Raw genomic sequence first — 13,971 nt, forward strand, 5'->3', positions numbered from 1 at the left:
CAGGCATATCCTGAATGTTTGCAACTGCATTCAACTTGACTATCAATGTGGTTAACTAAACCGATGGATTTGGTTGTTCAGCCAGATGTTTTTGGCCCACATATGCAACAAATTGAGGTCTAAAATTACCAAATTAGCTGTCCAAATCTCTGCATGTATGGGCAGCTGAAGCAGTGGGAACTACATTTCCTGATGAAGATGCAGCTTCTGGGAACACATTAGGCTTAGTCCAGTGGATTCCAAACTTTTTCAACTCAAGGCACCCTTGGGGTCTCCATAATTTTTTCAAGGACCCCTAAGCCAATATAATTACCAAGTATTCCCCCGCCTTGCTTACCACTGGCCCTGGCCGAGACACCCCTGTGAGATTGCCGAGGCACCCCAGGGAGCCTAGGCACACAGTTTGGGAACCACTGGCTTAGTCTGTTCCCCGACAACTGAGTGGCTCATTCGTCAGAAAGTGAAGTCTATCCACAAACATGGACCTCACCATTGTTGAGGATGTAGTCCGTCTCTTCATCCTTCTTTTTCCCTAGACTGTGAATCTCCACTCGTATAAATGGGTCAACAATAGAGTTCGGATTCTCCTGGTTTAATTTAGGAAGTTGTTGAGCTGAAATAATCTATTAAGAACAACACAGTCAGTACAGGGGGCTGCTTTCATCACACAAAAACATGTTAAACCAGAAATGTCATTCCTGCATTAAAACACAGTGGGGTAAAAATATAATAATAATTTGAGTAGTAGACATTGGAGGTCCTTTATGAACCAGAAGAAATGCAGACTGCAGCACGTATTTTTATTGGTAAATGCACCTACTTGTCTGCAAGGTGCCTATATTGCACTATGCTGCAATTGTGCTTTTTAATGTTCAATTGCATAACCTTTGGTAGGTGTGTGGTTTGTGATAAGAATCTGCATGTATACAAAAATAAAATGTCACCCCAACTCCTGCTTACTGATTACAAAGTTTGTATACACATTTCTATCACAAACCTAAATAAATACAACTTTTTTTTTTTATATATAAAATATCGCTCATTAGAGCCTCGTTTATGTATTTAACAACTTGTGATATAATCTTGCAGTCTTGTTGCCTTCTCCTTCACAACATTGCCAAAATATGCCCCTTCCTCACTTAGGAGTTAACTAAAACCACGATCCTCTTGTTCATTATTTCTCACCTCAAACTACAGTAACCTCCTCTTCACTGGCCTACACCCTCTATTATTCCATATTGAATAATGCGGGTAGACTAATCTATGTTCCCACTTCTCCTCAGCTGCTGCCCCACTTTTTTAAATCCCTTTACTGGCTCCCATTCCCTGCAGAATTCAGTTCAAGCTCTACAAAGCACTCATCTGCTGGTCTCCATAATTTCTGACATCATCACAAGAAACACCCCAGCTCCACCTCTGACCTTCAACTTTCTTCCCTTCTTATAGCCTCTTCCTGTCCCTATGGATCTCATTGTCTTGACCTTACAGACTTTCCCCCAGCCTACAATCCTTCAAATGCTCCCTCAAAACCCACATCTTAATGCTTGTCTACCCTACCACTTCTAGCCCATCTTGTCCACTCTCTACTTCCTCCGTCCACCACATCCAGTTCTTTTGTCTCTCATTAACCCCCCCGCCCTTAGAATATATACTCCATAACCCTACTCATGCTCGTCTACCACAGTCTTCACCCTTGTCCCAGTTACTGGTTGAAAAATCTTCTCTAGCCATCTTCTCCCGCAGAACAGCCATCCCCTCCCGACTGAGATGCAGCATGTGGTTACCGTAGAGTCTGAAGCCTAGAGTTAAATCTGCATCGTTATCCCTAAACCCAAAACCCTACTTCAGCTCAGTAACCGATTAACATACTCCTGCAGACTTTTGGTGTAGTACATGGCACAGTTAGTATATCCGAAATTACTAACTGAAGGTTCTTGCCTTCAGCTAACAGCCTAATTCCCTGATGTATATTTTTAGGACCTTTCTTCTTCCCATAAGTTTGTCAATCTACCTGTCCTGCAATATACTGAACCTGAGCACTTGGGAGATATTAAACTGTTTGGTATATATGGTTTTGGCAACAGATTATTCTATCTGTCCTCTCTTATAAGTGAGTCCTCAAAAAGCAGCACCTGTCTGGCCTTTACTCCCCACCTGGTGCAGTCATTGCTTGGTTGATAGTGGAAATATCCAGCAATGTTAATCTGGAACAGACATCATCATCATCACCATTTATTTATATAGCGTCACTAATTCCGCAGCGCTGTACAGAGAACTCACTCACATCAGTCCCTGCCCCATTGGAGCTTACAGTCTAAATTCCCTAACATACACACAGACAGACACAGAGAGAGAGAGAGAGAAACTAGGGTGAATTTGATAGCAGCCAATTAACCTACCAGTATGTTTTTGGAATGTGGGGCGAAACCGGAGCACCCAGAGGAAACCCACGCAAACACAGGGAGAACATACAAACTCCACACAGATAAGGCTTCAATATTAGCCAGTCTACAATATGTATTGGGATATGTCAGATCAGGACTAGCTTCCCTTACCTCTATCCTTTCTTCTTACTGTTACTCGGGAGCCTACCTTGGGATCCCACTTTCCCATGTCTCCCCACTAGTCCCTCTCATGGCTGCTCAGTGATCAGAAAATCATGAAACATCCTTTTTATGTTAATGGACCACAGACTTGCCAGTTGCTTATTTCGGTCCAGATAATAGATGTAGTAACATCTGTATAACTCCTATAGTATTTCCCTCTGTTCCTTGCAATACCTATGTACATCTTCACTAGTCATTATTACTAGTCAATGTTTTCATTTTTCTAGGTTATATGTGAGTGTGAGAAATTCAATAATAACTTTTAATAAATAATATAAATGGAGGTAAACCTATGTAAGGAATAGATTTTCTTAATTATTAATTTCCGAATACATTTCCCATGATCACAAGCAGCTACTCACCCTGATATTCAAAATTTTCACACTGGCGCTGAGATCCTCTGGGTTAAAGGAAGTGTCTTCTGTCCGCAAGAATTTTGGTTTCAGGACATATCCACAGAGTCCATTGTCCTGAAAACGTCCCCTGTTCAAGTCCATCTTGTAGCCTTGGGTTTGGAAATTCAGAGCCACTGCAGAATAGAAAATAGAATCTCTCAAGTAACAAAGGAGAGAGGAATGTCCCAAGGTCTATTTATTTAAATACATCTTTAATCTGACATCTCTTGCTAAAGTCATTAGAGGCAGGAAGTGTTTGTCTGCGGAACCCCACTGGTTCAAATTTAATAATGTCTGGTTATCGATACATGAGATTTATGTATATGAAACAAAAAGTAAGCAACTAGTTTCAGAAAATTTGGTGTCATTGGTACAATTCTATATTTGTCACACGCTCATAGGACGAAGCAGTGGAATAAGAGAGAGGTAGACGTCTATCCTCCTAGTTATTTCTGTGGAGCAGTCAGCCCTATGCAGCATAACATATACAACATCATTTTGTACACTGTATTAGGCAACTCAATTATGTATCGATGTTTATGACGTTACCCTGCAATCCCTACTGAATTTAGAAGCTAAGACAAGAATTTTTAGTTTTGTTTTCTTCGGAATGTTCCTCTCGATGTTTGTAGAAAAGGAGAGAAGAAGTTTGTTCCCAACATATAGACACATATAATAAGGATACAATAGGGTACATAATACCTTGTGAAGCACCTTACCTAGCTGGCAGCCTGCGTTCCACATCTCCTGGGGGCTAAAGTTAGAAGAGTTGGCTCGCAATCCATCAGGGTAAATACGGCTGAGTTGCCGGGTATTATAGCGAACCAGAGCGTTTCCTGTAACGGTTTAAAATAGTACAGTCAGATGAAGAGGACTGAATGGGAAGCTCTGTGCTTATCTGTAGGTTTTCTTTCTCTATAAATATGATGTGAGGAAGAGAAGACACTATTCTCATGTTGCTTTATGGGCACTGGAAATGTAATGGTAGAGCTAATAATAACCTACACGAGGATATATGTAAATGTTTCAAGAACTTATTAGAGATGAAATATCTGAGATAAAGTTGTCATCATTTTGTGGTGCTTTATAAAGAATAATAAGAACAACAATGTCCTGCACACTGCAGCTATCCTGTCAGTAAGACCTCATTTTGCAGACCATGGCTGGTAATGGTGAACAATGTCTTGCTGTCCTGGGAATGCAGGTCACACATGCGTACAAGGGACCCTGACTGGCCAGTGACGAGGTAGATCTCTGCTTACCGCTGCCAGCCAATGTCACCGGGGAGATGAGCATCGCTCAGATGCCCCAGCGACCCTTTTAATGATAAGTGGCAATGATAGAGGATTTTCTATCACCACTATTTTGTTAAATAGACCCCTAAGCTTGTGATTGATAGTTCACTGACCTTATGATACATTTTAGCAGTCTAGATACATGCTTTTGACCGCAAAGCAAATTGTCATAGCACAGAACATATTTGCTAGGGAGACATAGGGGTAAATGTATCAATGTCCGGATTCTTCAACTCCGGCGAGATCGGCGTCTTCAGCGCTTAAATTTAAAGCGGCGCTGCCTTGTAAAGGGAAGTTTCCGATCTCGCCTGAGTTGAAGAATCCGGACATTGATACATTTACCCCATAGTGCTGATACATCTCTGAGCGCTTATTTTATATTGCTTCCAGGGTTTTGTGCTTTTGATTATTTATCAGTGATCCCGTCCTTCATTAAGGATATGTAGTGTGATGTGGTGTATTATGATTAAGACACAATATTTGATCAATTGGATTTCATTGCTGTTTCAGACGAGCTACTTACCATAGATTTATCCAGTGAGATTGCCTTTTATAGGCATATATCCCATGCTTTATATATTCAAGATTCCTGGACATTTTCTTTAAGGGAGACCCTATACCCTATAGTGATGTTGATATTGAGATTTTGGTATTTGTTATACTTTTGCTTTCATTTTCTATTTTTTGTGTGTTTAATAAATGTGTAGTATTCTAATATAAGTCTACTTTTTATTTGTATGGTTGTTTGATCCACACTCAATCTCAGTTTATTTTAACATTGAAGTTAGCAGTAATCTTAGGTTAGAATTTGCTCATTGAGATGGCCTCACTGAAGCAATGAGAACAGCTAGTGTGTTTTATGAGCAAATCTACAAATATGTAACACAATAATAGCGACAATCACTTCTGGGAGTACCCAGTAAATGGTATCCCCATGAATGAAGGCTCCAGCTATGAAGCTGCATACTTATATCATTGCCTCCCAATGTCCTTTTGGTAATCCTTATTTATAATGTTATATTGCCTTTTGTGCACTGTTCCTGCCTCTTCTTAGGTTAGTGAGTAAATAGTGAGCTTTGTGTTGTTAACTTCACAATAAAACATCACTTTATAGGATGCATGTTATGTAATAATTGTTTACCAACTGAATCAGCACAGTGTTTAAAAAAAAAAGTAGAAAAAGATCCTGCCCGAAGAGAATAAAGCAGTTAAAAAAATATTTGGTGCCTTCCCCCCATTCTTTCACAGCAGCGAGCCAAGCTGTATTTTATTTTCTGACCTGGCTTTAAATTAAATTTTTTTAAAAAATTACTTTTTAATAGAATGCGACCTGCTGCATTCTGTTGCGCACTCAGTAGCGGAATTACCATTGGCGCGGCAGGTGTCGTGCATCGGGGCCCATGGAGATAATGGGGCCCACTGCATGGCAGATGGAGAGGGTTGGGGGCCCAGTTCCCTTCCCCCGCCTCCCTGCACCGGGACCCACAGCACGCTAGTTCTGCCTCTGTGCTTATTCATAAGGACAGGTTCATAAGCAGCAATGTGCTCTGGTGTAAAGTACAGAACATAGCTATAAACATATTATATATAAACACTTAAATGGTCTCCATATACAATAAATATTGTCTTATTTTTCTCTAGCTCGGGGACTGGTGGTATGTCTATCTATATGAGACTGTAGTGACTCTATATTTACCAGACTCCTTCATTAGTTTTCTCACTTTGTCCTCGCTGAACGAACTCATCTCGCACGAACTCCCCGACTGATCTCGATACTCCACCGTTTGGCAATAGATCACCAAGTCAGAGAGCTCCTGAGCAATGTCCTGAGAATAGAGGAGAGGGAAGTAAACCTCTAAATTACAACAAATATTCTCTGACCAACAATGTGACAATAGCTGGCTCATGATTTTGCCACTTATTTTCTAATTATAAGAACCTGGGCTGAATTAAATAATTTATATTAAATATTTTTGCTTCTTTTTTCTAACTTCACTTAGCCAAACAACTATCATGAGATAAAAACAAAGATTAATAATCTATTACAGCAACTTAATACATATTTGCATTTGATTATTGTTTATTCCACAAATGGAATTCTGCTATAAACTCTTATACTATGCTACATACAGAGCTCATCTGTCTTCAGAATTCTAATAAGGTAATTGCTGGTGTCCAGATTGTGTCAATGAAACATTATATAAATCATATATAAATAAGACACCAGCAAGGTCAGAATTCAGAGACATGTATGCTTTGTGTGTGGAGCATAACAATATATAGTAAATTATAGCTTATTTACATACTCTTTCAATTTGTGATATTAAATAATGACTATATTCCAATATATTATTTTGCTGTTAGGAATCTTAGTTCTTTTTTTCTAGTTTAATTAGAATTCTCAACCCAGGTTATTTCAATTGGAATTCAAATAGGAAAAGCAAAATCAGACTAGTAGACTGCAAACTGCTGCAAGGCACTTATACCTTTCATCACATAGTCATATTATTAATCCGTACTAAACATATGACTATCCTCTAATGATACATACTTCATAAGTGCTGTATCTCAGCCTGTCACTACCTCCTAACACACCCATCATCATCATCATCATCAGCCAATTCCACTGCACTTTATAACTGGCAACAAACACAGTAATAAAACAATACTGGGTAATACAGACAGATAGATAAGTGGGCCCTGCACGCAAGTTTACAATCTATAGGTCAATGGGAGTCTGAAACATGAAGTGCTATATACTGCATATAAGTCCAGCCTGATTGTAAAGGTAAAAAGTGCTTGGTGAGCTATATGATCCAGATACACAGCAATGTTGGTGAGGGGATCAGAGGGTTGCAGTCTTGTGTGAATTGTGTAAAGGGTGATACTAGGGTACCTTAGAGGGTGGTTAAGGAATATTATAAGCTTGTCTGAAGAGCTGGGTTTTCAGAGAACGCTGGAAGGTTTGAAGACTAGAAGAAAGTCTTAATCTGCAAGGGAGGGAATTCCCTAAAGTAGGTGCAGCCCGAAAAACGTCCTGTAACCGGGAATGGGTGGATGTGATGAGAGTGGAAGACGCAGATCTTGTGCAGAACGGAGGTGTCGAGTTGGGAGATATTTTGAGACAAGTGAGGAGATGTATGTCGGTGCAGTTTTGTTGATGATCTTGTATGTTAGTAGAAGTATTTTTATATTGGATTCAGTTAAAAACAGGTAACAAATGCAGAGAGTGATAGAGTGGCTCAGCAGTGGGAGAACAATTTCAAAGGAAAATCCATTTAGCTGCTGCATGCAAAATAAAATGTAGTCTGATTTGGGAGAGACCGGTTAGGAGGGAATTGCAATAGTCAATGCGGGAGATGCATGAATTAAAGGTTTTGCAGTGTCTTTCTTCAGTTTCCAAGTCCCTCATGTGCTACCAACTCACCATCCTGGTTTTCCCCTCCTCTTCCTCGGGTGATCTGCATTCACTCAACTTTTTCCCTTTCACCAGAATTTTCCTCTTTAGAGCCTACCAAACAGAGACAGGCATGGCATTACTATAATTCTGATGCAGTAGTGGTTCAAAACATTAAACCAGTCATAGACGCTACATGGCTCCATTGTAACCATTGTTTAAATATCTTGGGCCTGATTCATTAAAGTGAAGCAAAAAAAAGGAGTAACTTTTCACATTGGCAAAACCATGTTGCATTCGAGGGGCAGATCAATTTAAAGTGTGATGGCAGATTTATAGTTGGATTAGGGCATGTCCTAGATCAACTTTAAATTTCAGTATAAAAATAAAGCTATCAAGTATTTGTGTGCTACATGAAAAAAAAAAGCCAGTATTTTCTTAAAGTGCAAAAAAATTAACTTATTTGCATCCCTTGCATCGTAACATGGTTTGTCCAGGAGAAAACATACTCCTTTTTTTTCGCCTTACTTCCCTTAATGAATCAGGCCCCTTGTGCATTGGCCATTTTTTGGGCTGATCCAATATTCACTGGCTCCTGGTGAATTGATGTGTTGCATTTTCATTAATGTCACTGAGTACTTGTGAATTGATAGGCTTCATTTTCAATAAAGCCACTGTATCCTTGTCATAGGTATGCGTACCACATTTCATTAGGGTGTGCACCCGTCGACAGCTCGCCACCAGAGGTGTGTGTCTAGAAGTGCCCCCAGCTCATATTATGCCACACAGTAGTGCCCTCAGTTCATGTTATACCACAGTAGTGCCCCCAGGTCATGTTATACCACAGTAGTGCCCCCATTCATGTTATACCACAGTAGTGTCCCCTGTTCATAGTATGCCACACAGTAGTGCCCCTTGTCATATTATGCCATCATATAGTGCCCCTGTGTCATATTATGACAAATAGAAGTGCCCCCACTTCAAATTGATAGGCTGATTTCCCAGTAATGTCAATAGCTCCTAGTGAGCTCAGGCTGTATTCTCATGAATACTTGTTTAACCAACAAAAGAGCTGTCTCCTATCTTTGTAGGTGACAGGTGCAATTTAGAGGTTCACCTGACTTACAGATATGGCAGATGGTACACTGAACTCTGCAATATTGCTTTTTGTTATTATTACCCACTACAATTCTATAAAAGCAAAGGCAACAGAAAGAGAATATAAGCAGCGCAGAGCTTAATCATATATATCTTCTATTTTATGGCACTGATTTTATTACACTTTGGTAATAAAACAGACTGATGTGTGAACTATATACATGATTTTTATCTCACCTCTGGAGATGGCATTTGAGATGGGTTAGCGACATCTATTGGCTTTGTTAGTAACAGGTCCCCGAGGATGGTATGTAGGTGATGAGCCATTGTCACTTGTTGTTCCAACCCACAGTGATTCTCAATGGACAGGATGACTGGATATGGAGAATACTGCCATAGAGAACATGTTCATTAATTTGTTTAATTCAAGTGGGATTATTTTTCCTAAGGACAGGTCAGCCATTCATCTCTCTTCATGCTTTCCCCAACTTCAAATATTCAATAATATTTTGGAATAACACTTGGCAGTGTATTCCTTATACTATTGCTATTAGGCATCCTAACTAGAAAATGTTGCACAACACAAAGCCTGTATTGTTGGCAGAAAGTCAAAGCATTCTTTTACAAGTCGACAGTACAAACCTTAAAGCATTCTATTACACAAGTAAATTTCCAAACAGTAAAGCATAAGACAACATACCTAAACTTGGGCATTCTATTATATGTCAATGTTCGAAATTCTAAAGAATCCTATGACATAACTTAACATTCAAAACCTTTAGCACTCTATTATAAAAGTCAATGTTCCAAATCTTAAAGTATCCTAAGACATAAGTCAACATTCCAAAAACCGAAAGGTATTATCCAAATGTTTATAACTGAGAAAAATAATGCAGGTTTCCAAATACACATAGCTGGCTCCATAAATGGGGATCAAAATGACTTAAGTACATGCAGTAACAGGATTTAATGTAACAGAAATGTTATATTTATAATCAGTGGGCTAGACTATAGACCAACCAGAAATATATAGATGACATGTTATATTGTTACATATTCTATATAGCTGTACACTTCCTTTGTTCACCTTTTCATTGATCCTATTGTTGGTCCAGGGAAAATATTCATAACTCCAAAAGCAGTAAAAAGATTGAATTCAAAGACAACTTTACTTATAGAATAATTGAACAGTGGGGTCATATATGACAACTTCAGCACACAAAAAATGGATTAGCCATAGCAACCAATCCGCTTAATGAAAGCAAACATCTGAAAAGTTGCAAAGAACAACACTGACATTTTTCTTTGTACTAATTTAATGTCCCACAGTGTCTTGAGTACCCTTTTCTTTGACAATACTCCTTATAACAGACATCTCGCTGGCAGCAATTATCACATTTCATCTCCTTATTGTAAAGAACTATTCTGTTTTGTAATGCACCTACCTTTAATAGTGCATATGTTACATAGAAGCTTCACAGAAGAGATACCTATTCTCTTTAATGCATCTGCATATATGGTAATAAATCATATCACTCCGTAGACATACCTTTAGTTATGTAAAATATGTGGAATATCTATGATTAAGTAATTATCAGATGATTTTCAAATCAGCAGGTATGTGAAATCGGAGCAGCTCAGAGAACAAGCAGCTTGTAATAAGTAAGGCAATCAGACTGAGTACGAGGAGAGTTGTAAATGACTTTTACTCAATTATTTACTTAAAAATTGGCTGGATTATGCTTCTACTTTCAATAGCTGTGTAACACAGTGCATTTATTGTGATGTGCTTCAGCTAAAGCATCCAAGCATACAAAAAGTAGCCTATTATGGCCAATGACTCCTAACTGTCATTAAATACCTGAATCCCTCTATATATGAGTCTGGTCTCTCATTACAAGCTGCCCCCTTCAGCAACACGTATTGTATGGCAGAGAACATGCAGGTCTCCTCACTTTGAATGCATAGTGTTTTATGGTGGAAATGACGTCCTTGAACAGTATCTTGGAGGTGAGTGTGTGTCCATGGTAAATCACCGGCTCTCCGGCTGTGCCCTCCCAGCAATCCAGCTCAACACACCGGCAGCCCTCCTTGAATGCCCTACGAACAAGAGATAAAACAGTGGCCCGTGAAAATCCCAACACAGCCACAATGTCTTGGGTTTTCTGCACACATAGAAGAGAATATTGCTTTATTTGTTTACACTGTGTTTCACAACATCTTAGAATGCTGTAGCAGCCAGGAATATTGCTGAAATAGAAAGCTGACATATATGCTTTAAGTGACTGCTGACTTTATAATTTAATAACGAGGTGCAACCACTCTTGCGTACAACTCTATATCTGGACCTTAGTGTTTAGATGTTAAATATAGTGCACACAATTTCACACAAATTTAAGAGAAATTTAAAACAGTTTTCCCACATTCAGATAACTTTAATGTATTTGATTGTTTGTATGTGCCCTCCTTCAACTATTGCCAATACCTGTTATTTTGGAAACAGAGCGTACCCCCTGCAATGGGTGAATGTGTAGGGGAGGGTTTATCACATTAGTGCAAGAAGAGGACCTCCTTCACTCTACAAGAGATACCAGAAGCTTTATAACATTTGGGCCTATTAGATAGATTTCAAGACTATGACACAATGCTGCTTTTGTTCTGACCAGTATAATTGTTTGCTGTATGATTGTATGTAATCTACTAACAATGTAAAACAGTTTTGTATGAAATGTTGAGATAATAAGAAATTGTTTTGATTTAACCCCTGTAAGGCTGGATTTTGTACATATAGGCTTTAAACCACAACCTCTTTATGGCAACAATAAATCTACCCACCTAAGACACCCAATTACCCCCTTACCCAGCTCCCCTCCCCAATTCTCCCACTCCAAAGTGTGGTTTGTTATTTGTTTAAAAACTCTCTGCACTAAGACTAATAAGAGGTCTACATAATGACATTGTGCTATAACTGTTTATTTCTGTGCAACTGTCGTAAAAAAGAATATATGTAAAAAAAAACTTTATAAAAGGAGGGTTGGATTCTCTGCTTTTACTGAGAGTGACTAAAGGTCCCAGCTCGATCAAATCATAATGTCACTGTAGACGATGCCCATTGCGCATGCGTAAAATGGCGGCTGTCACCGCTATATAAGATCTCATTATGGGACACGTTATTTACCCTCCTGATGATGTCTGTCTAAGATGAAACGCGTTGAGAGTATGATACTAAGGTTCTCATCTCTACTGTGCTCTCCATATCAGCATTTGGTGCACCTGTGTTTTTGACCCACCTTAGTTGCAACTATCCACAGACCACCGCTGGAGTTCAGCATTATGAGATACAGATAAGCCTATAATTTCTTGTTTGACATATGAGTGTGCATTTTAATAAACTGCTGTTTTATAAAATACTACACCATATGGGATTTTTCCCTTTTCCCTTGGTTCATGTTTGCACGCTGGAGTGACCAGGACAAATAGATGCTGAGTTTATACAGATAAGCTGATTTGTGAATTCTTTCTGTTACGCTGATACATTGTGGCTTCTTATAGAACATTCACTGGTGTTGTAACTACATTACACTATTCTATGGTTTTTTCCTTCTGCTTATATGTTCACATATGGTCGGAGATGATGGAAGATATGCGGTATTGACACTTCCAGCATAATGTGATTAATGAGCCTTAGCACTTCTTACATCTGGGACGCATATATATTTCACCTACGGTCCTTTTGGGGATCACCTCCCAGAAGATACTACACTATCAGGCACCTTTTTCCTTCCGCTTGTTATTTCCTAGATGTCATCATTTGGGGTACCGTCTGAAACTTTGAAGGAAGGCTGTCACCGCGTATGGAGGAAGTGGTTATGGTGGATATGGACTACTGACAAGTAACTTACAATTCTGAACTGAGCGCCATTGTTTATTTTGTCACTTTAGAAAAATGTACTTGCGTTCTAGGGAAGAGCCAGCAGGATCTGCACTGGTACAGTAAGTGACTTGAATGGACATGATATTGGTGCATAAAAGATGGACTGCATGTAGGTACATGCAGGGCTGCCCACAGAGGGGGCAAATGTCAGGGGGTCTGTAGCTATTATTGCGAGAACTTACATATTGGGGCATATTGAATTGTCCGCGGTTTCCGCCGCGGAAAAACTATTACCAGTATTACGGTAATAGTAAGCTGTATTTCAGCTCGCAGCTCCCTCAGCCGCAAGCTGAAATCCAGCGAGAAAAGTACCGTAATACCGGTATTTACGTGCACTATTACTGTAATGACAGTAATAGTGCGCGCGCCGTGAGAATTTTGGCTATAACGCCAACAAGTGAATATGCCCCTATGAATGCATTTTTGGTTAAAGAGGCTACATTCTAATACACCAGTTGTTTGCTTTACCTACGGCAAAGATATTAAGATATACATTTTTTTCAAACTTATTTTTGAAGGAAAGGTGTGCCCGTCATCAAAAACTGTCATATCAATTCTTATACGTGGCCCCAGGGGAGGGCTGTCAAACTATAGCCCAGGGATGAGACTCGACTCAACAGCCTATTAGAAACAATTTAAAGGAAAATAAATGCATGTAGCCCAGTGACCCATCCCAAAGCAGACCATTAAGGGACTGGCCCGGGGGACGTGTGCGCCCCTGCCCCCCAGCCTTTGTATGGCCAAGGCTACATTTACGTGTTTCCACAAATTATATGGTGCTGCCCATCCCTACCTGTCTACCAAGAAGATTCTAATATAAAAGTCACTAAAGCATCTATCATCTGCCTTATTAACCCTGGAATTTGATAAGAGCTTGAGCCGAATAGCTGAGAATAGCAAACCCTAGTGTATGTGCACCTTAACCAATGAATAGTATGCACGTAAGATTTCAATACTGGACAACATTTAAAGTGGTGGTAGTCACTTAAACGACTCCCTAAACCCAGACACCAATTACGCCTACATGAGAACCCCGTTGGAGGGCTTACTGATACTGTTTTCCCTGACAGCTTGCAAAAGAGACTACAGAGAAATGCAGTGCATCAAGAGGCCGTCTGACCAAAATGACATCATTAGAGAGCGCGACACTGTCATTCCTGCTATTCCGGTGGTTATTTAAGAAAGCGGCGAGTGTACCGGCGGTACAATGATTTTTTTTAGAAAGCATTGTAGATTGTACCGGCGG

General features: G+C 39.6%; 1 protein-coding gene across 1 annotated transcript in view; it reads right to left on the reverse strand.

Moving 5' to 3' along the window:
* PLCD3 (phospholipase C delta 3) overlaps positions 1 to 13,971 on the reverse strand; it is a 55,003-nt gene that overhangs the window by 3,406 nt on the left and 37,626 nt on the right. Inside the window, exons 7-13 of the mRNA XM_075177339.1 lie at positions 10,747 to 10,891; positions 9,029 to 9,181; positions 7,724 to 7,807; positions 5,993 to 6,122; positions 3,721 to 3,837; positions 2,969 to 3,135; positions 491 to 623 (exon numbers count right to left, since the gene is read on the reverse strand). Of these exons, the coding sequence (XP_075033440.1) occupies positions 491 to 623; positions 2,969 to 3,135; positions 3,721 to 3,837; positions 5,993 to 6,122; positions 7,724 to 7,807; positions 9,029 to 9,181; positions 10,747 to 10,891 (929 nt within the window). The remainder of the gene's footprint in view (positions 1 to 490; positions 624 to 2,968; positions 3,136 to 3,720; positions 3,838 to 5,992; positions 6,123 to 7,723; positions 7,808 to 9,028; positions 9,182 to 10,746; positions 10,892 to 13,971) is intronic.

Source organism: Mixophyes fleayi, chromosome 6 (assembly GCF_038048845.1).
Source record: "Mixophyes fleayi isolate aMixFle1 chromosome 6, aMixFle1.hap1, whole genome shotgun sequence".
Lineage (NCBI taxonomy): Eukaryota > Metazoa > Chordata > Amphibia > Anura > Limnodynastidae > Mixophyes > Mixophyes fleayi.